Source organism: Vulpes vulpes, chromosome 13, assembly GCF_048418805.1.
Source record: "Vulpes vulpes isolate BD-2025 chromosome 13, VulVul3, whole genome shotgun sequence".
Lineage (NCBI taxonomy): Eukaryota > Metazoa > Chordata > Mammalia > Carnivora > Canidae > Vulpes > Vulpes vulpes.
In genome coordinates this window covers 28,260,393-28,285,194 of record NC_132792.1, presented here as the reverse complement: position 1 = coordinate 28,285,194, position 24,802 = coordinate 28,260,393, and the positions used below count along the sequence as shown (strand labels likewise).

At 34.1% G+C, this 24,802-nt stretch overlaps 1 protein-coding gene across 1 annotated transcript in view; it reads right to left on the bottom strand.

Annotated features, from left to right (window-relative positions):
* EIF3E (eukaryotic translation initiation factor 3 subunit E) overlaps positions 1–24,802 on the bottom strand; it is a 52,967-nt gene that overhangs the window by 27,388 nt on the left and 777 nt on the right. Inside the window, exons 2-7 of the mRNA XM_025994855.2 lie at positions 19,877–19,991; positions 18,324–18,441; positions 16,251–16,293; positions 15,044–15,148; positions 10,419–10,544; positions 9,584–9,708 (exon numbers count right to left, since the gene is read on the bottom strand). Of these exons, the coding sequence (XP_025850640.1) occupies positions 9,584–9,708; positions 10,419–10,544; positions 15,044–15,148; positions 16,251–16,293; positions 18,324–18,441; positions 19,877–19,991 (632 nt within the window). The remainder of the gene's footprint in view (positions 1–9,583; positions 9,709–10,418; positions 10,545–15,043; positions 15,149–16,250; positions 16,294–18,323; positions 18,442–19,876; positions 19,992–24,802) is intronic.

Genomic DNA, 24,802 nt, shown 5'->3' with positions numbered 1-24,802 from the left:
GAATTTTTGAAAATATCTGTCAACCAAGAGCTTGACTACTTTCCAGTACTTTAAGCCTTTTCTAATAGGTTTAGTGGTGATAGTAATGAGTGATTTTTTTTGGTATTGCATGTGAACATAATTTGGAATATCTGCATAACTCATGGATCCAAGATTTCCCAACCAATGTATGATGTTATATAGATGAGTACAAAATCCATCAAGTGCAAGACTGACCACTATAGTTTAGGATTCAAAAAACCAAATAAAGTTTCAGATTCCACTTATAATAACCTTTAAAGTACCACTACTTGACTTTTTTTGGATTACCAAAAAAGAATATTCATATCTGAAAAGGCTTTATTAAAACAGCTTTTCTTTTTCTTTTTTTTTTTTTTTTTTTTTTAAGATTTTCTTTATTTATGAGAGAAAGAAAAAGGCAGAGACACAGGCAGAAGGAGAAGCAGGCTCCACGCAGGGAGCCCGATGTAGGACTCGATCCCAGGACTCCAAGATCACGCCCTGGGTTGAAGGCAGGGGCTAAACCGCTGAGCCACCCAGGGATACCCAAAACAGCTCTTTTCTAACTACAAGTATGTGTGAGACTAAGTTTTCTTCATATCCTTCAGAAAAAAATAACATCAGGTATGAAAGTAGGTATAAAAAATCTAGTTTATGCCAGAAATGGAAAAGTCTGCAAAAATGTAAATGCCAACACTCTCACTAAATTTTCAAGTAATTTTTAAAAAATGAGTCAACTATAATCAATTTACTACTTGTCAATTACAAAATATGTCAACTTTCTTTTTTAATAAATATCCAATAGCTCCCCTGTATCTATGTTAATTTAGGTCCTGCAGGGAGTGCAAAGCTCCCATTGGATATTCCAATAGAGTTCTATTTGCCTTATAAAGATAAATGAAGGCTATCTATCTATATAAAACATACTTTTTTCTAATGCACCAAAATGACCAATAAATCCATCACGTCCTTTTAGTGGAATCACTGAAAAACAAAATCATCTCAAATTTCTTTCCTCATTAACTGATCTGATAAAGTAACACTTGTGTCACTTAGGGCATTTCAGGTTTTGGAGAAAATCGTACAAGTATATAACAGTATTCCTTGTCATTTTTATTATTATATCACTTCCCATAAAAAGCCATTTCATTTCTAATTCTTTTTTCATTCTTGAAATGAAATTATCAGGTTTAATATTAGTAATTTCAACATTGATAATTTTCATTGCCTTTGTTGTGTTTTTCTGTACTTTCAATCAAGGTTTTAAAAGCTGAATAAGCACTCAAAAATATGAATTAATCTGAGTGTTGCTTTGACAAAATTTTGTGTTTTATAAACATTTACTCTCTTCTTTGATTCTGTTCTTTATAAGACTCTAAATAATTTCTAGGTTTAATGTACTCTGTTCAGAAACTACAACCTATAAAATTTATATATTTTTTAACTTATTAGATTTTAAATGGCAAAAGGTACTGTCTTTTTGTATATGAACCATGGAAGTACAAATGAAGAGAAGAATTAAACCTATTAATCTAAAATAGCTTCATAATTATCTTAATTCTGAGTGTCATTTTAATTTTATTTCTATGGCTATGAGTCTCTATCTTACCTTAAAATTTTTTTAAAAATCTACTTTTTAGGAGGAGTTCTGGGAGACAGCAGAGTAGAAAGATCCCAAACTCAACCTCATCCTATGGATACAACTAATAACCCTGTAACAGTGTAAATAATCCACAAAACAGTCTGAGGACTGGCAGAACAGACTCTCTACAGCTCAGTGCAAAAAAAGAGGCTGCATCAAAGTGGGTAGAAAGAGCAGAGATATGGGTAGAGACTTTCCTAAGGAGACCTAAGGGATCGTTCAGAAAACAGAGGGATGCCTTGGGCTTGAAGTGGGGAGAGAAAGGAAACCTCATGCCAAACACCCCAGGCACAAGAATAGCACACAGGGAAAACAAATCCCGTAACACCTGACTTTGAAAACCAGAAGCATGTAATTTCACAAGTTGTTACATCAGTGCTTAATACCTGGAACTTTAAAATCAGTAGGTGTGACTCTGGGAGCCAGCAGGGAGGGGACACTGAGTCCTCACCCTTAAAGAGCACAACAAATAGCCTCTAAGAGACACAGCATAAAAGCAGCAGTTTGAAAAAATATCTGGGGTATGCAGGAGGGAGATCTGTTTACTAATCTCAGAGCCTATGCTGGACAGGTAGGGATTGTTGGAAGACTTCTCCAAAAACAAAAGAGGTAGCAGGTGCCATTTCCCCCCTTTGCCTCTCAGATACCTGGGTCCCTGCAAGGAATCAGTGCGGACAACACTCTCCACCTAGCTTCCTAACAAAGCACCACACCCCCACATTCTCCAGTGGACACACCCTCTCCAGCCAGGAGTTGGTTCCACATCTCCTCCCAATTCACAAACCTTCCTAACACTACCCATCCTCACCGGCTACCCCTGCCCTTCTGATAACCCTACCAGCTTCCCTCCCAAGAGGCTACACATTTCCTACAGCAGACCAGCTAGGACCTAGCTGGCATGATACACCCAACCCCTCTAACCCCTGCAGCAGGAATTTTCTAAAGTGGAACAAGGCTCCATAACAAGAGACCCACACAAACCTTACCAACTATCAACACTGAAACTGAATCAGTAATCAAAAGACTCCCAGCAAATAAAAGTCCAGGAGTAGACAGCTGCACAGGTGAATTCTACCAACGTTTACTACTTTTCTCAAGCTTTTCATAAAAAACACAAAAGGAAGGAAAGCATCCAAATATATCCTCTGATACCAAAATCAGATAAAGGCACTACTTAAAAAAAAAAAAAAAAAGATAAAGGCACTACTAAAAAAGAGAACTACAGGCCAACCTCTCTGATGAACATATATAAAAATCCTCAACAAAATATTAAAAAACCAAAGCCAACAATACAAAAAAATCATTCACCACAATCAAGTGGGATTGATTCCTGGGATGCAAGGGTTCAACATTTACAAATCAATCAACACGATATATCACACCAATATGAGAAAGGATAAAAACCATATGATCACTTAAATAGAAGCCAGAAAAGCATTTTACAAAGTACAACATCCATTCATGTTAAAAACCCTCAACAAAATAGGTCTAGAGGAAACATACTTCAACCTAATAAAGACCATATATGGAAAACCTCACACTCAGTTGTGAAAAACTTAGAGCTCTCCTGCTAAGGTCAGGAACAAGACAAAGATGTTGACTCTTAACACTTTTATTCAACATTGTCCTGAAGTCCTAGACAGAGCAATCAGACAAGAAAGAGAAATAAAAGGCATCCAAACCGGTAAGGAAGAGGTAAAACTTTGACTATTTGCAAATGACATGACACTATATATAGAAAGCCCGAAAGATTCCACCTAAAAACTACTAGAAGTGATAAATGAATTCAGTAAGGTCTCAGGACACAAAAGCAATTTACAGAAATTGACTGCATTTCTATACACCATTAATAAACTAGTAGAAATAGAAATTAAGAAAATACCAGGTATGACTACACCAAAAATAGCAAAATACCTAGGATTAAACTTAACCAAAGAAGCAAAAGATTTGTACTTTGTAAACTACAAAACACTAATGAAAGAAAGTGAAGACAACACAAATGAAAGCTATTCCATGCTCATGGATTGGAAGAACAAATAGTGTTAAAATGTGCTTACTATCCAAAGCAATCTTCAGATTTAACACAATCCCTATCAAAATACCAACAGCCTTTTCACAGAACTGAACAAATAATCCTAAAATTTGTGTAGAACTACAAAAGCCCCCAAACAGCCAAGGCAATTTTGAAAAAGAAGACGTAACTGGAGTATCACAACCCCAGGTATCACGATACATTACAAAGCTGTAATAATCAAAACAGTATGGTACTGGCACAAAAAGAGACACAGAGATCAATGGAACAGAACAGAGAGCCCAGAAATAAACGCACAATTATATGGTCAATGAATCTTTGACTAAGGAGGGAAGGATATGCAATGGGAAAAAGATAGTTTCTTCAACAAATGGTATTGGGAAAGCTGGACAGCCACACGTAGAAGAAAAACTGAATCACTTTCTTATACTCTACATCCATACAAACTCAAAATGGATTAAAGACCTAAATATGAGACCTGAAACCATAAAAATCCTACAAGAGAACACAGGCAGTAATTTCTCTAGTATCATCCATAGCAAAATCTAGCTATGTCTCCTGAAGCAAGGAAACAAAAGTGAAAGTAAGCTACCAGTACTATATAAAAATAAAAAGCTTCTGCACAGCAAAAAAAAGCAATCAGCAAAACTAGAAGATAACCTACTGAATGGGAGAAGATATTTGCAAACGACATATCTGATAAAGGGTTAGTATCCAAAATATATAAAAAATTTATACAATTCAACACCAAAATAAAATAAAATAAAACAAATAATATAAAGTGGGCAAAAGACATGAACAGACATTTCTCCAAAGACATACAAAGACATGAAATGCTCAACATCATGCATCAGAGAAATGCAAGTCACAATCAACATGAGATATACCTCATACCTATCAGAATGGCTAAAACACAAGAAAAAAACTGTTGGCAAAGATGTGGTGAAAAAAGAGCCCTCGTGTGCTGTGGGTAGGAATATATATACAAACTGGTGTAGCCATTCTGAAAAAGTTTAATGGTTCCTCAAAAAATTAGAAATAGAATTATCATATGATCCAGTAATTCCACTACCATTTATCCAAAGAATATGAAAAACCTAATTTGAAAAGATATACTCCTTGTTTATAACAGTATTATTAACAATACCCAAATGATGGAAGGAGTCCAACTGTCCATTGATAGATTAATGAATAAAGAAAATATGATATATATTTAAAATATTCATACATAATGGAATGTTACTCAGCCATAAAGAATGACATCTTACCATTTGCAATAACATAGAAGGATCTAGAGAGTACAATGCTAAGTGAAGTCATTCAGAGAAAGACAAATTCCATACAATTTCACTCGTATGTGGAATTTAAGAAACAAAACAAGGAAAAAAGAGATAAACCAAAAACAGTCTTAACTACAGAGAACAAACTGATGGGTTACCAGAGGAGAGGGGAGTGGGGAAATGGGTGAAATAGGTGAATGGGATTAAGAGTACTTATTGTGATGGGCACTGAGAAATGCACAGAATTGCTAAATAAATATATTGTACGCCTGAAACTAACATAACCCTGTGTGTTAATTATACTGGAATTGAATTTTTAAAATGATCTATTTTTTTTGCATTATTTACTTTTTGCAAAATTTTGATTTGTATCTTTTTTAAAAGATTTTATATCAAAGAGAAAGAGCAAGAACATGAGTGGGGGGAGAGGCAGAGGAAGAGGGAGAAGCAGATTCCCCACTGAGCAAAAAGTCAGACAAGGACTGAATCCCAAGGCCCTGGGATCATGACCTAAGCAGAAGGCAGCCACTTAACCCACTGAGCCACCCAGTTGCCCCAGTATGATTTTTATCTTGACACTTTCTGCAATCTCAACTGAACTACCTTTGTATTTCTAGTAGCCATAACAAATGGTTCTACTAATTAATTAAACATATTCTATATACCTTTTAAAATTCTCATAAGCCATAAGGTTGTCAGGAATTGATTCATATTGCTTCCCCTACTTGTATTACAGAAATTTCAAAGTGAGTTTGAATACTTTTATTTTTGTTGTTTGCATGCTTTTTTATTACTTGAAAATAATCAAAGAGACTGTTAAATTTAATGTTCCTTTCTAAATATATATGTAACTGCAAAAAACACAGAAGAGTAGATCTACTAGTAAGTAGTACTATGGAAAGCCAATTCCTAATGATTCCTACGGCTTATTTCATTCAGGAAGAGCTGTCCTTATCCTTAACCCATCCCCTACGTGTCAGGTTACAGGCCAATGACTGGGTCAAATCTGCTAAATCAGAGTAAGATCATCTTCCCACACTGATTTTAGGAATATCAATCAACTCTTAAGATAACCGTACAGGTTTTATTAAACAGGACAGAGACAAAATACTAAGTGTTATTTTTAATCTCTTTTCATTTGAATGCATATTTGGCTAATTTCCATAAATACTGAGAAATATATCCTTAATTCTTATTTAAAATACTGAGAAATATATCCGTAATTCTTATTTAAAATTCTCAGAAAACATCTCTTTTATAAGATGCATAGATAACTGGGCAGCCTGGGTGGCTCAGCGGTTTAGCGCTGCCTTCAGCCCAGAGCATGATCCTGGAGACCCAGGATGGAGTCCAATGTCGGGCTCCCCACATGGAGCCTGCTTCTCCCTCTGCCTGTGTCTCTGCCTCTCTGCCTCTCTCTCTCTGTCTCTCATGAATAAATAAACAAAATCTTTTAAAAATGCATAATTTAACATTAAAGACAGGTAGGTAGCTATTCCCTGCAATAATCAAATCATTTCCTGCAAATAATCAAATTCCCAAATTTCCTGCAATAATCAGTCATTTTTCTGGATACTCCAGATTCATCCAATATTGATGTGTCTCAACTACTGCATGAGATTAACTTTAATTGTCAGTATCACAAATAAAAAAGCCTTTTCTAAAATGTAATGGTTGAAAAGTACTTCTCAAAAGGGTACCTCTCAAGAATCACTGCTCTGAAAGGATTAAATAAGCAATGTACCATAGCCAAAAGAGATTAATCAATTTAATCTCTCATAGAGAAAGCTACCAGATCAGGAAGACTTGAGAAGAACCTGATAAAAGACATTAATATATTTAAATCAGAATGGGGGACGGAGGTAAGAACACAGTGAGAAATATTGATCTGAAATGAAATCATGAAAAAAGTAAAAAAGCAAATCTTAGAAATGCCCATCTAAACGTTTTGGGTGACATACTTATCAAAATGTTCATTATCTGGTACTATGGCAAGAATAGTCCTACTATGAAGATAGATACATTAGGCCAGCTTAATCTGATGGTCCATTAACAGTCCAGTCACAAATTAACTTTCCATTCTGATTCCAAGTACTCTTAAAGCAACATTCTCTTTATTACATGGCTTCCTAGGTGTTAAACTTACAGGGTCAGAACTCTTACCACTTATCCTTCTCATTATGAATTACTGAAGGCATTCTGGTTTTATACATCAGTCTTTCTGAAGCTGGTTCAGCTTTGTTCTTCATAAATCTACTTTTAAGATACTGCTAAATAATATTGCTGAGCTTACTATGGTAAAGCCCACAACCAAGTATTACACCCTTGTAGGATCTTAATGTACAGTTGTTTTTGTTTTTTTAATTTTTCCCACTAGCCTTTTTTCTTAATTCAACAGACTGATTTATATATCTTTTAGATTATAAACAATTTATTATGGCATTCAGCAAATAGCAAAATATATAATAAATAAAATTTAAAAACTGCATATATGTAATTTTAATAGTGAATTTCCCATAAACAGGATTTAAGGAATAATAACTCAGAATTAGGCTAGTATGTACACAGTGAATAATGTGAATCTTGAGGGCATACTTAAATATATCTCTAATAAAGGAAGAAATACAATGCTATGTAAATTGTAAAATTTTACCTCTTGCCATTTATATTTAAAATGGGGTGCAGGGCAGCCCCAGTGGCTTAGCATTTTAGCGCCACCTTCAGCCCAGGGTGTGATCCTAGAGACCCGGGGTTGAGTCCCACATTGGGCTCCATGCATGGAGCCTGCTTCTCCCTCTGCCCATCTGTCTGTCTCTCTCTCTCTCTCTCTCTGTTTCTCTCTCTCTCTGTGTGTCTCTAATAAACAAAAAAATAAAATAAAATAAAATAAAATAAAATAAAATAAAATAAAATGGGGTGCAAAATCATATACTGTCTTTTATCTTAACTAATGCCATGTAGTTCTTCTTTTTATCTTTTTTTCAAGGAAAGAAAAACACAATTTCTTGTTACAAAAACTCCTCTGCCCATGTTTGGTTTTAACATACTGGGTCACCAGGTCATTAAAATACTGACTAAATATACTAATACTGAGCTTACATTACAATGTTAATATGAAAAATAAAACAGGCCTATTTCTGTTAAGACTGCTTCTTTTTACCAGATTCAGGGGAACAGTTAGCATTTAATGCAGAGAACAGAATATATACCATTTAAAAATGGTTCCCTTGATTCTCCATAAAAAAAAAATTACTGACATTTCTAGGTTGGCTGGATACTTTTCATCTGTATTACCACTAATAACTTAATTTCTCTTACATTCAAAGTGCTATTATGTTAAAAACTTCACTGAAGAGGTCAAATATTTTAGTCTTAAAAATCTTACTAAAACAAACATTTAAAGTACATTTACTAATTAAAAGTCACATTTCTTAATGTGACTCAGTTTAGAATCTCATCAACTTATCCAAAAATATTGCTACAGATATTATTTTCAAGACTTTGAAAATTACAAAACATCTTAAAAACAGGTAACTCAATCTTCACTGATGTTTTAATTCAGAAGGGTATTACACCATCTATTTCCAAGCTATACCTTTATAAATTAAATATGCATTTTAGAGAAAAACATTAAAGTAATAATTTGACAGACATGAAAACAAGTGAAATATAACAACTATATCTTCATTTTGGTAACATATAACAAAGAGATGGCTCAAAAGTTACAGAGTTTAGCCAACAATATAGTCAATTAAGCCATACCATGAAGCAAATGCCAATCCATTATTGCAATCTTGAATTATGTCTATATAAGCACATATACAGGTCAAGAAGTTAATATTGCCCCTGTAATCTATAAAACAACCCTAGAATTCTGAAGATCTGTATTTTAAGAGGATTGTGGATAAACTGGCAGCTACCTACGGAAGACAACCAAAATACTCTTTAGTATTAGTCTTTTTTTTAGTCTGAAAAATTACACACTTGATAAAACCATAGATATTTAGCCTGAAGGAAGAGATAAGGAAAAATTATCTTCAAACATCTGAAGTGTTCCCACAAAGTGGTTTTGTCTTCTGTTCTTCTAACCAATAAGAAATAATGAGAAGATTCAAAAGGCACTTAGCTCAATTGGAAAAATAAATTTCCAAAACTGATTTGCAGCTAACAATAGAATGGTCTAGTTCATAAAGCAGTGAATTTCTTAGCACCAAAAGTTATATAATTGAGCAATGATGATATAAAGAACTCTGGGATATATATATTTATTCCATGCTTTGGCCTGGAGTCCTAATTCTGAATATATTAATTATCTGGGATCTTGTTAAGATTCCGATTCTGATTTAGTTCCTCACGGGTAAGGCCTGAGATTCTACATGATGTCTATGCTGCTGACATAGGAAGCACACTAAAGAAGCACTTCAGCAAGTTCAAAGTACACTGTTTTCAAATAATTTACTTGAGTTACATGTAAGCTTTTTTAATTAACAAGCAAATTTACCATTTGCAGAGGGGGAAAAAAGGTTGACAACAAACTGAAATGTTAGTGAGAAGTACATTTTTTAGTTAAAAAAAAATCCATGTAATTTCACATAACGAAAGTCAGAATTATACTGTGAAATAACTTACTGCGGCTGGTAAAGGAAGAGATCAATTATGTTATCACGCCCTTTGGGGTGGTTGAAGAAAACGAACAGAGACCAGTGGATGAGCCATGTTCGCTGCTGAAGAGACTGAAGTGGAGAACTCACAGACTACGGGATTAAAAAATTCACACATAGGCAATATTAATATATGAAAAAGAGGCAAGAGAATAAACATTGCTGATCTGAGAATTTTTATTAAAAATGAGAACCTTCTGAGGCATGCTCTAAGGCCATTATGATCAAAGTCCCAACCCCTAGACCCTCAACATTAGAAATTACCTCTCTGCTCTGAGAAATAGATTCCATAATGTCCCATATGCCATTTTTACAAAAGATGTAAACTATACATCTTCTGAAAACATTTTACACATTTCAGAAAACATTTTAAATGCAAGGACTGACCTAATTACTCATAGTTGTTTTATTAGGCAGATTGTAAGTGAAAACTATCATCTTCTGCATAGGACTTTTTGAGGACCTGTCACTGAGGTGGCACTAATAGTATTATGACATTTTCACTGTACAAATAAAAAAGGTGCAGTAGTTTAGAAGAAATGAAAACTTGAGTTCATTTCTCTAAGGGCCAAAAAGTTTGACAGTTTCAAGGAGATTCAGTGAAACTAGTCAACTCCTAACCAGCTGTAACTTTTACGTCAAGTTAACAAAAGCTAATCTGACCATTTTTATTCCCCCCCCCCCATCCTTCCACTCCTCCCTCCCCTACTCTTTTTTCTTTTAATGTACAGTGTTCTCCTTATCAGAAAGTATTAAAGATACACAGAAATTTCATAGAATCACCCTGGAAAAATGTAACTCACATTATTATCTATGGTCTCTTTTAACCGTGTAAGGTCTTCCATAGCTGCATCCCAATTCTGCATTAAGATTTCAGACGCCAGTTTTCCCCAGAGTGAACTCAAAGCATTTCTATCTGTTGCTGGAACCTGTTTAAGCAATCATAATGAATTATATTCTGAATATTCTAGGAAAAAAATATACTGTGTATTTTATACCTTACATATATCCACCTAGCCTACTAAAAGACTTATAGCTTTCCACCCCAAACAGTAATTATCTAAGTTCTTACTGGATCACATTGGTTAAACTGATTTAAACAGCTTCCATTTAACTTAATTTACTAAAAATACTCCCCCTCTTTGATATTCAGTCTAACTCAGAAAGAGTAACTTAAAAGTAGGGTACAGGACCAGCGTTAAAAGTATTATTTTCAGAACAAAAAAAATATCCAAATTACAACACAAATGAAAGGAGTTAGAGAAAAAAAGCAAATCTACTGGTTAATAATAACAATAATTATCAAAGGAATATGTACTGTGCAATAACATGTTTATTTTCACATAATCCTAATAGAAACACTAAAAAGGTAATTTTTTTAATCTCCATTTTTATTAAAGAGGGGAAACTGATGCATGGAGAGTGTAATTTGCTCAAAATTACACTTCTTTAAATTTTAAAAGCTATAGATTTTTTTTAAAGATTTATTTATTTTTAGAGAGCGAGAGGTAGGGGAGAGGCAGAGGGAAAGGGAAAGAATCTTTTAAGCAGACTACCAGTAAGTGTAGAGCCTGATGGGGGTAGGGGTAGCACTTGATCCCATGACCTATGAGATCATGACCTGAGTGGAAACCAAGAGTCTGATGCTTAACAACTGAGCCACCCAGGCGCCCCCAAAGCTACAAAATTTATACCACAATCTAAACCACAAAAGAGGAAGACTAAGGGCACCTACTCTTTCTGCCACTGATGGAAAACGGTAACAAACCCAAAATACCTATTAAAGACTTTGATGGCAGTAATTAACTATAATGTACTGAATAACATTTAGCAATCACATTACTTGTAATAGACAAAAAAATGGAAGTTCAATTTTTTTTTCCACAACCACAACCAATTCAGGATACATCCCAGTTTGATATTAAAATGTGATAAGCTATGCATCTGAAAATCAGTAAGTAACAGATATCTATCTTTTACAGCAACATTATCAAACAGAACACATCAGCCCTGAAACTTCAGCCAAGACCCAAAGCTTCCAACATTACTTAAGCTTTCTTGATTCAAGGAAAAGTACCTTTAAGTCAAATGGAATGTACTTACAGGAGATAAATTTTATTTTATTCTTTTTAAAGATTTTATTTATTTATTTATTCATGATAGACACAGAGAGAGAGGCAAAGACATAGGCAGAGAGAGAAAGAGGCTCCCTGTGGGGAGCCTGATGTGGGACTTGATTCCAGGACCCCATGGATCATGTCCTGAGCCAAAGGCAGATGCTCAACCACTGAGCCACTGAGCCGTCCCAAAGAAAGAAATTTTAAATTCTGAATAAAAACAATAACAAAACCCATGCTACTAAAATATGATCACCAACAGTTCTAGCATCTTAAAATCACTTTTATTTTAATAACTGCTGGATGAGGGGAGAGGTTATATTTTCATGCCAGATTAAAGGCACAGAGAAGGCAGATTTTTTTTTTTTTTTAAGATTTTATTTACTTATTTGACACACAGGGAGAGAGAAAGAGAATAAGCACAAGCAGGGGGAGTGGCAGAGGGAGAGCAGACTCCCCGTTGAGCAGGGAGCTGGATGCTGGACTTGCTCCCAGGACCCTGGGATCATGACTCAAGCCCAAGCCAAATGCAGAGATTTAACTGACTGAGCCACCCAGGCGCCCAGAGAAGGCAGATTTTTAACAATATAATTAAAATACAGTGTTAATCCCTTTTATTTATTTTTTAGTAACTTTTAAAACAAAAAATGTTCAAAAAATTCCTACCAACTCTGCTCTACCATTTCATTCCAAGTTAATGCATTTCTTAGACCACAACCAAATAGGGTGCATGTAAATACTCTTTCGATGTATTCTAAAAGCCATCACATTTTTAAAAAATAAAGGTAGATTCTGGGGTCACACAGCTTTAATTTACACAACACTGACCTACAATAGGTCACCTGGAGAGTCAAATTCTAATCACAGATCATAGTTACAATGGTTCTTTCATAGCTTATGTTTCCCTAACTATAGATTTAAGAGAATAACCAACCACCAGACAAGAATTTAGACATGAAAAAAGGCTATTACAAAAAAATAAAAGTAAGTAACTAATAAGTAAAACACTGATATTATTCATCCCAAATCCAATTCAGGATTTTTAATGTTTGCTATTAACAAGATTTTGAACAAATACATAGATTTTATAGTAGTGCCTATCTAAACAAAAGAAAAAGAAAAGTAAAATTATCCACTGTTTTAAACTTAGCTTGGTTAGCTCCCATCAATAAGCCAATTTCCACCTACTCAAATGCTTTGTCACACAGATAGGACATAAATTTAAAATAACTTTCACATAATTTCTAAGCACTATCCTATCACTATATTTTGACTGCTCTTAATGTAGAACATTGATTTTTGTGCTCAAATCATGGTAATCAATCACCTAACCAAATGTCATTTGAATTCCAACACAAGATCTGTTAGGTAATACAAAAGCTTTAAAACAGAATTTTTTTAAATTAGGGAACTAAGATCTTATTTAAACAAAAGGAAACATAAAAACTTCACAAACCTTTAAGTATATATACCTATCCTTTGTATAAATTTTCAGACTAATTGTAAAACCACACTACATAAATGTAATATACTGTTAAAACTAGAATATATTTATTAGGATAAAAGCTTTTTGTAGCAGGATAGCAAGTTTTTAATCCCCTAAAGGTTCATGCGTACTACTCTGGCTCAAGTCCATGTCATTACAGTTGGCTCTTCATACCAACCTGCTTTCAAGGGTGGATATGCTAGAAGAGTTTCAATATCTGGATTTCCAGCAGTTACCTTAAGTTTCCACGTCTTAGCAAAATGGCACATTCACTCACTGACCAGCAACAATAAATTTACTGTGCTAGAACTCTAACATGACACTAAATCTTCATTCTCAAAATTCACTCCCAGCATTAACAAATGATATGAATAACCAACTCTTTTCATGTACCTGTAATCATATCAGGCTTCTGATTTTACAATCCTGGTTTAAGCTGTTTACATTTCCAAAGTAATCAACTTTTGCTCTCCTAAATCCTTCATAATATTCAAAGTAAAACTGATGGAATTTTCTGATAAGCCACTACATTTTAGCATCACTGATTACCTTCAATGCACTTGCAAGCTAACCATAGCTAATCTGTAAATTAAGAATATTCGTAAATGGGAGCAAGAGAAAAATACTTTTTTTCAAATCAAATTTTGAAATACACTGAAAATATTTTCTTTAGAAGCAAGGATAGTAGTTCTAAAAAATGAGGTTCCCGAAGTACTTTTTAAGTGTAGCAATTAGCTGACTTAATAAAACAATCTCTTCTTCTCTGCTCCCCCAAAAGGAAAATTTAATTTCCTAGAAAACAACGAAAGAAAGCAGCTATAAGTCTTTTCTTTGTGGTAAGCATATGGGGCTAAAAGAATAAAGGCAACAGAAAATAGAGAAAGAAGAAACAGACTCTTCCAAAGTTAGAAAACAATAAGTCCCTGTCTTAAGAAGTTATTTCCCAACATCTAGGATTAACTAGAGAAATCAGAGACTCAGGTACTTGCTTACTAACCCAAAGTGAGTAACAAATTATAATTTCTCAAGTGAAAAGCTAGTTAAAACAAGGGCATTTTGATAACTCTAGAAAGCATTAATACAATTACCTACAACGAAGGCAGAATGAGAAAAACACATCTTTTCATTTGAAAGCCTTTTTTCTTTGGCTTCATGCAATTCTCCTTCCCAAACAAAAGCACTGAATCTAGCAATTTGTCAAATAGGCAAATGAAAATAACAAAGAGGGTTCTTTACTATTAGAAATTTGCTCTAATAGTACCATTTAACCTCACCCTCCTCCTCATTATTAAAAAAAATCATTGAGTTTTATTTTCTAATAGCTAAGGGTAGAAATAAATGGAAAAAAGTTACTATTAAAAGCCATAATTTTTTTTCAAATGTTATTAGAGTTCTACAGTTGTTTAAAAGAAACTCAAGGGATGTATACAGCATAAAATACTGAATTAAATTTAGGAATAACGGATTTATTCAACGAATATTTATTAAACATCCACGATGTGCTATTCACTGTGCTATACAGTAATATTAACAAATTGATTACATGATAGAATTTTGATAATGCTCATCATACAATTATACATAAAATAAGAAATTAGTGGCCTCTACTTTTGGGTTTCAAGAACAAGATAAATTTTCCTCCAAATTTATAGGTCTGATACAAGCTTTCCTATTTTTATTTGTTCTTTGTTGGGGAAAGCAAATTTTTTTCTCCTTTCAAGGATTCTTGAAAACTTATGTACAGACTCAAATCTATGACATGTTTTGACAACCCAAGGGAAACTGACAGCCATATGAAATCTGAGAAGAAAAAAAATTTACTTACCAACACTCTAAAGAAGTAAAGATACTCAGCTGCTCCAGAATAATTCCCACATTCATATTGGAATTTTGCATACCTATAGAGTGTATCTAAATATTCCTGCCTAAACTAAAAAAAGAAAAACAAACAAACAAAAAATTCAGTTCTATTTTTGAGTTTTAAAATTCAAGCCATTTACTTCTTTAAATGTCTCCAGAAGTTAACTCTCTTAGTGCATCCTAGGTGTCACCAAAAAAAAAAAAAAACCAAAATAAAACAAAATCATGATCAGAAGTACATGATTCTTAAAACATACATTAGCAACTGGTGGACTTATCATTCATAATTCTGGTCTCAAAAGAATTATGAGCTGTAACAATACCTAATTTGTTGCAATGAAAATCTGAATTGCAGTAGAAGGTCTAAGTTGTGAGTCTCTCAGTCAGTGACTGAACTTAGACAACTAACACGTGCATGCATCCCTAGAAGGTTTTGTGATTCTATGCAAGTAACATGCACAGTAAATTTCAGTTCTGTAAAAACTGGAAGTTTCACCAACTTTTGAAGTTAGCAATGAAAGCAAAGTGAAAGTAAAGAAATATAAGAAGGGCTCTGAACTAGAACATTATCAAACACACCAAACATTCTCTATAGAAACCAGGAAGAATAATTTGCACAGTGGTCAGCATACCTCTTGTTATAGTAATTGTTAAATAAAAGATAAAACCGAATGCAAGTGAAGAATTAATTACATGCAAGTCCTCAAACTTTAACACAAGGGAAAGGAGCCTGGGAGATGACTAGGAAAGTCTACAATAAAATTCCTTTATTGGGGATTTATGAAGATCTTAATAATGTCAAGAACTACTATTTTCCAGAAACCAGCCAGCGTATTAATTCTATTGCTCAAAGCATTTCTAACTCAAATTTAGTTCTATCTTTATTTGTAATGCACCAGAAATAAAAAAATGGTACCCATTACTTGATTATTCTAGAAAAAATAAAAAGTTTTGAAAATTAATAGGACCTAAAGGTAAGTATAAGCATCTCATTTTCTCATCAGCATCAATCTTTAAAAACTGAAGTTTTGAAAACATACCAAGTATTATATTAATAAGTTAATCTGGAATTTATACTCATGTCAAGCCTCAAACCTATATATGCAGCACTATTCTTTAATTAGCCTTATTAAAACTGGACAACAATAGAAAATTTTTTAAATATCACTTACACCATGCTTGTCTGCCAGGTAGTCAAACAGCATCCGGCCATCTCTTAATTAGAAACAAAGATTGTATTTAATAGGCCATAGAAAACAAAATATGCATATCCAATGCTTATCCCATTACCCACATAAAGCCATTTAAATATCTTAATACTTAAACACTAGAAATAAGACTTCTAGAAAAAAATAAAAATATTACAAGATTCATCAGTTATGCTTGTTACATATTTTAGGGTGTATGCTATACACATACATTAGGGTGTATGCTATACACCCTAAATAATTATTATCCATATCAGTGTCAATTCAACTGACCTTTTCTTAAATTAGCTTTGCATAACTATGATGTTGACAGGATGGTAAAAGACAAAATGATGACAAAGACACCAAGGAACGAGTGACAGATGGGCACAGTGGCCCACTTACTGGGCATTTTCAAAAAAGAAAACATTTTCTTACACTTATCACAGAGCAAATGCTATGATGTTTTTCCAGAGCATAATTTTACTTAAAGATTTAATGGGAGAGGGAATATATCATCACCAAAATTAACATGGGTATATTATAATACTGAATATGAAACATGCATGAAATTTTAACATAAGATTTCAAAAAAAACTTAACACTTGTGGATCACAGTGAATAACTATTACATTCCTTGTATCCATAATCACTGTGGCAGTATTTTCAGAAAAGTATGATAAGTACAATATATGTTCAATGAAATTTAAAAACGAATTGGTTGGAAGAGATTATCACTTTGAAAATAAGTAGTTTACACGTTTTTAAAACAATTCCATCCTTCCATTTATCTCAATGCCAATGCCTATTAAACTGCAAGGAGTTCTCACTTTCTAATAAATCTATATTCATCTTGATTTATATCCTAATCTCATTAGTTTCTAGTACTTAAGTGACTAAATTTGGAATTTAAATTCTAAATTTTCTGCTGAACCCTAACAGCTGGGTTATTCCAGCTGTTCCTTTGTGGACACTTATATGTGACCTGAAGGTCTGTCATTATATTCTATTCTAAGTGTACATAAGTAGCATAACACAGGCACACACACATAGCTTATACATGTCTGCTTTGTTAAGACATAGCTATGTGTACATGTATAGGTCTGTGTATTATGTGTTATACATAGTGTAACGTGGCGAACATTAGTAACGTAGCAGGTTACATTATAATATGGTTATATTGCTGTTTTGCTTATAATTATCTGGTAACACTTCCCCAAAACACAAATGAAAACAGAGCTAATCTCTCTAAAAATTTGGTTTGGTCACATATCGTATGAACTAAAGATACAACATAGCAAAATCTTCAGCAATTCCTCTAGTAAATACATTGGCAGCTGAGATTTACCACAATGGCAATATTCAATTTTAGTAGATTTTATTTTAAAGAATTTCTAATAACCCAAAGGGTTTCCATTAATGATATACATTAAGCCAGAGTGAGGCAACATGCTTTCTTTGGAAACCAAGCAATAAATTTATTTCTGGTTAAGAGGAAGTTAAGAATAAAATAACCTTATCAGCTCTACACTATTCTTCGTCCTTGGGCTGAGCAATGAGGTTGGAAGGATACAAGAGAATGCAGCCAAGTGATAAAATGAGCTCAGGTTTCCCTCTTGGCACTGCCCAGGCACAGGTATGTCAACCTCAGTACTACTGACACTTTGGAGATGGATAAGTCTTTGTTGGGGGTAGGGTACTGATCATTGTAAGATGTTTGGCAGCAACCCTGACCTCTTCTTGCTAGGTCCTAATAGCAACCTTTTAATTATGACAACTAAAAATGTCACCATACACTGCTAAATATCCTCTGGAAAGAGAGGAGGAAGGCAAAACTATTCCAGCTTAATCAGATTTGGGTAACTGGTAAAGAAGTTAAAAATAAAACTAGTATTAATATTTTAAGGAATTTCTGGGCCCTACACATTAAGGATAAATTAAAATAAAGTAATCAATTACTCCATGAACTTTTATGATGGGATATTAGACAAAATTTGAATGAACATTTGTATTAATCCAGAAAAGAGAATTTGCAGAATACAAATTAAGGGAAGATACCTGGTTGACTGCATCTGCCTTGTAGTTTCTGGATCTTCAAACATCTTCACAATTGGTTCCGTTTCTGCCTGAAGCTGTTTCAGTTGTGCAACAACTGTGGTTCTTTTTTCTCTCAAAGCTAATTAAAAATGCAAAGGAGTACTCTAATGTTAAACTATACTGCTCACCATGAAGATGTCTCTGGAAATTTTTCAGTTTACTTAAATTGTGCATAAATTTTTTACCAACATATTCATGTCTAGGAATCATCAACTCAGTAAGTCTCCCAGATCCATTTTTTTTTTTTCTTTCTAGCAGTGCAAAAGCACATAAAGAGGGAATCTTCTTATTCTTAAAGAAAACTGAGGAATATACTGATACAGCCTGGGAGGGGGTGGCTGCTATGAAACAAATGATCTGATTCTACATTTCAGAGACTTCAATCCTGGTGTTTTTGTATTTGTTCTCACTGAATTTTCTTAGGTGAATATTATCCCAGAGTTTCTGAATAGACTCAGAGGCGTTTACGTATTACTATAGATCTTCAATTAGGTTGAATGGAATTTAAATCCAGTCAGTAATCTCTCTATAAATCTAACTCTGTAATCTCTCATCCCAATTCTAGTTTCTACTGCATGATGAAGAGTCAGAGAAAACATGCACATAACCTACCCTGCAGGCATGTTTTAAACTTTCAATAAGAAATAGTTAACTTTTTCATCACAAACTAAAATTTAAAGAGCTATTGTCATTTACTGTAAGTAAAAAATGTGATTATGTTTAGTGTAATAATTTGTTACACATTAAAAAAGTATTACTGGAACAGTGTTTCTCAAACATAAAAGGGTACCTTGATCAAATTTTAGAAAATGTCAATTTAAACAATGTAAACTCTATTTCTCTATTGAAAGCGTTCATAGAATTTTTTAATACCATGTTCATAAGCGTAATAATACAGCATTTTTTCAAACTTAATGGGAAAACTTTCTTTTTTTAAGGGAACATCTATTATCACAGAAAACAAGAATGTGGAAAACATCATGCCACGGTAGTGCTCCAATTTAAGTGCTGGGCCTCCACCAGCAGTTTCTGATTAAGTATATCTGGGGTATGACTCCAAAATTTGCATTTCTGACATATTCTCCCAGGTGAACTAATAATGTACTGGGGACAATACTTTTGAGAATCCTGGATATACCCAGATACTTCAAGATGAAAAGAAATCTCTTAGAAACACAGATGCTAAATGAAAATGTTAGCAGACCAAAAACAGCAGCATTCTCAGATTATTCTAAAAAGACAATCTGATACATAAGCACAATTTTGATAATACACCCTATGAACTGAACATATTTGAAAATCATGTTTCAAAGTAGTTTCACACTATTTGGGGTGAGAAAATAATATACTTTAGATGACACATAACCTTCACATTACCTTTCATCCAGAGAACTTTTAAAACATTCGAATAATTGATTAAAGACTTTTGGCTAAAGCTCTTAAAAATCACAAAACTTTAACACACACATCCTCGGTTCGTGAGGCAAGCTGCAGTTCCAAATGACAAAACTTACCATGTGGAATATCATCAGAATAAAGGTTTTTGTATACATCCATAGCAAAGTCTACCATGTTGGTATCACTAAGAAGATCCAATTTCCCTTGTAATAATTCTTTTTCATTATATATCTGCAAGACAAAATTACTTTCTAGTGAGTATGCTGAAGTACCTCCAAATAGAAAGATAAACAGCCGCACCAACTCAACTGATAAGCACATATAGGTGCTTCCTTGCCACACCAGATAATTGGGCATCAACTCAAATTTTTTACCTTCTTAGTATCTCACATCCACATGATGCCTACCCATCTCTCCTTGAGGTGGCCTCTTGTCTACCCCCATATATTTTTTCACTAAATCATTTGAATCCTTTATAATCCTTCCCCAATTGACACCACTAAAACAGAACCAGCACCCATTCTCTAAGTCAACTATGTCTTATCAGGTTTTTACTTTGCTAGGACTTCAAGAAACAATTTAACCCCAAAGTACAAGGACCAAAGAGATACAAAAGCAAACTTACATAAATGTGAAATTTAGTGCAATGAGCAACATGGAAGGATTCTATACAATAGTATTCAAGGAGATAGTAACCAAAATTAAAAAAAAAAAAAACTTAAATAAGCAGTTATCAAGATAAAACTTAAGCAAAAGAAAAGATTTGCATACTACATTTAATTTTGTCAAGGGAAAAAAATGCAGGAAGATTCCACATTACAGTTTGTGAAAAGATGGTGATCAAATGGTACAGCTATGAGATCAAAACTGAATCTTCGAAGCTATGTAAAGAACTCCTACAAAATAGTAAGGAGAGAGAATTCAATTGAAAATGGCTAAAAAATTTTAACAGCTGCTTTATAAGAGTATAACCAAATGGTCAAGAAACTCCAAAAAGGTTCTCAACTTCACTAATCATACAGAAAATGCAATTAAAGCCACATTAAAACAACAACAAAAACGCCTGTCAATACCAGTGTTGGTGTAGATGTAGAGTAATTGAACACTTACTCTTCTGGCAGAAGTATAATCACTTTGGAAAACTGTTTTTATTTCCTAAAATCAAACATACTTTTTGACCTAGTAATTCTGGTCTTTGATACCCAAGAGAAATGGGTGCATATATTCAAAGGACATATCCAAGAATGTTCATAGCAGATAGACCAGTCTATCAATATTAGAATGAATAAACTATAATATACCTATATAACTGATTAATATTCAGCAATGGAATCAAAGAACTAGTTATCCTACCAACTTGTATGACTCTCACAATGTAGAATGAATTAAGTCACACAAAGCAGTACAATGCTTAGTTTCATGTATGTAAAATCCAAACCAGGCAAAAAACTATTCTAGATCAGATGAGTCCTTACCTTTGGGAGATGTGAGTAGATTAAGAGGAGTCAAGAGGAAAGTTTTTAGGATATTTGTCATGTTTTATTTATTGATCTGGATGGTGGTCACACAAGTGGGTTCACTTTGAAAAAGGTGCTTATATTTAGCACTTTTCTGTATGAATGTAATATTTGATAAAATTTTTCTTTAAAAAATTGAGGCTTCCTTTCAGTGTACCCTATAGAAACTTAATTTTAAGTGAAAACATCTTTCTCTAGCATACGAACCTCTTGTCACCCATTTATAGATTTTAATTTACACGGTCTCTATTGTAGATTAAAAGCATTGCTCCTCTGCCATCAGACCTTACTGGCCTCTTAAATCTATCTCTGCTTATATCACCTTCCCTAAATTCTGCCTTATACCCACACTTACTGTGTAAAGGGCAGACAGTAAATAACTTAGGCTTTTGAGCCAAGAGGCAAAATCTAGGAAACTAGGGGTACCAAGGTGGTGCAGTCAGTTGAGTATCTGACTCAAGGTTTCAGCTCAGGTCTTTATCCCAGGGTCCTGGGATAGAGTCCTGCATCTGGGCTCTGCTCTCAGCGGGGAGTCTGCTTGAGATTTTCTCTCCCCCTGCTTCTGCCCCTTTCCTCAACTCATGCGTGTGCATGTCCACACACATGCTCTGTCTCTCAAATAAATAAATCTTTAAAAAAAATCTAGGATATTATATATAAGTCCTGTAAGAGTTTCCACAATTTCTTTTCTTTCTAAAGTAAACAGTAATAGAGTAAAATTTTTTTATAAAAGAGATCTACTAACAAGAAGAATGAAATTTTGGGAGGGTGGGAACTAATTCATTCAACTGAGGTACAGAGTTAGTGTTTTATAATTGAAAATGTTTGCACATTTTCATCTATTAAAAATTATTTTTAGGTTACAGACCATACAAAATAGGCAGAGAGTGCTTGCTGTATTTGCTTCACGGACTATAGTTTTGCCAATCCCTGCCTGGTCTATCAATCTCTTGAAAACAGCTCCTACTTTTTAACAAATTGAAAATATTCTTTTGACATCTCTTCCTGCTGTCATCCTCCACAAATCCAACATCCATACTGATGATTAAGAAACTCAAGCCTTAAAATTTCCCACATCTTTCCTTAACTTTCACTTAGTACCTCATCTCTAACACTTCAATTTAAATTCATCATCTTTTTCACTATTACCATTAAAACACTTCATCATGCCCACTATACCCCACTGTCCTTTGAAACTTTTATATCACCCTTTTTGGTTGTCACTTACCACATTAGTTAAGATACCATTTTTAACTATTCCAAAGATTTTCTCATTAGTAGTATCATTGATTCCATCCATTTTCTCCAGCCACATACAATTCAATGTCAATCTCTACTTCTGGAAAAAAGTCCTCCGCCTTCTATGTTCTGGCTAAGGATAACTATAAAATGTTTCAAAAGCAAGCAATAATGCTATTCTTATTCATATCTGTGCTTTTCTCTGATCTGTAATCCATCTCTGACATATATCTACAAGCCTACCTCCAAACATTTCTACACTATTTCAATAACCTTCCACTGCTCCTCTCCCTCTGACAGTGACTGTCATAGGCCCTTATAAATAAATATATGATTTTCAATCTCAGTTGGGCCATCCATACCCACCAATTCTTATACTTTGATCAGTTTTCTCAGTCTCGATTTCTATTCCTTTTTTTTTTTTTTTTTCGATTTCTATTCCTTATCTCACTCCACAAAACCCCAACTGGCTGCCTCCTCTTTCACACAGGATGGCCTACCCTCCCAAAAGAAAATATTCAAGAATATTCACTTTGTCCCAGAAGGCTAAGAGATAATGCTTTAAATACATTACCTCCATGCAATTTTTCTAACAACCCCATAAGGTTGGTGGCAGTATCAACACTTCATGCATGCGACAGGCTTAATTAAGATGAGAAAGTAACTGCTCTGAGATATTAAATAATTATTAAAAGCATGTATGCCAGACTATATTTTACATGCTAAGGACACAGCAGAGAACAAAAGTAGAGCACACATTCTCCAACATATTACAAATATATCAAATTGTTACTCTCAGGAATAATGAGCACAGCCTTTATCCTAACTATCTAAAACTCAACTTAAAACCTATCCTCAAGGGACGCCTGGGTGGCTCAGTGATTGAGTGCCTGCCTTCAGCTCAGGGCATGGCCCCAGAGTCCTGAGATCAAGTCCCACCCTGGGTTCCCCTTGAGGAGCCTGCTTCTCCCTCTGCCTATGTCTCTGCCTCTCTCATGAAAAAAATCTTTAAAAACCTATCCTCAACAAAACAAAAACCTATCTTCAAAGTCCTTTTTGCCCACAGAATAGAATCTTTTCAATTCTAACAGCACTCTGCCAGTACTTCTCTACCTTTGTCCCTTTTTGCATTGTATGTAATTATAGACCTTTATCTCCTCTAAAGGATAGGTAAGTTTCTCAGTGGTGAGATGTCTGAGTTTTATCCTAGATTTAACACAATTCCACGACAGACCTATACTTAGTAACTGCTAAGTAAATACTCCAGTATCTTTCTTCCTCTGAGTGTATTCCAGCCATCTCACCAACATTCTCTACAAAATGGCAGGTACTGAGCAGTTATTTTCCAATGACTTTCAGCTGCCATTCATAGTTTTGGTCTTACCCTATGAAAAACTAATTTACCTTCACATATTCCTCCCTTTTATCTACCTGCCTTGTAAAACAAAAACATAAAGACCACATCACAAGAATATGAACTTTGGCTAGTTTAGGAGCATTTCTGCAAGTAGCTGATAAAGGATTTCTAATATGGCATTTTTCTATTCTTTCATTTTTAGCGAATTATCCTCACACATCCAGAAAAGGAAACAAGGCTGAATAAGCGGTTTTATTCAAGCTCTAAAGTTACAGGTGTAACTACATCCTAAGTAAAGAAAAATCAAAAGAACTTTGCTGTTCCCTAACATCATAACTTTAGAGTCATGCTATGTGTTTGGAAAAGGAACAGATAATTTTGCGGACTATACCTAATGAACAATTACTACCAAGATCTGAAAAGTTATCAGAACAATTTAATGTTGATTTGCAGAGCTCTTCTGTTTTACTGTCGTTGAGCCACACAAATATACTTCCCAAGTCTAGAGTTCCCTAAGTAGACTTACGTTGTAACCTGCTTTCAGATACAGGATTCATTTACTTTTCTAGCCAATAATCGAATCCCTTCATCATAGAAACACTGCTTTATCATGATTATTATGTATCAATTTCCCAACAAACTCAAGGTATAACTAACACCAACATTTCACAACTTTCAGGATTGAGACGTTTTGAAATGAGGACTCAGAACCACATAATTCAAGGTACCTAGAGTAGCTAAATGAAGGTTAACTTTCAAATTACTCTTAGTCTGTATACACCGGAAAACCACTTTTAAGCAAAAAAAACAAACAAAATTGTCCAGTTTTTTTTTTTGAGGGGTCGGGGAGAAGGACGCCCCATCAGACAAAATATGCCACGCTCTAAGAACTGGCTGTACTTATCGAAAGACCGGGAAGACTCTATGCG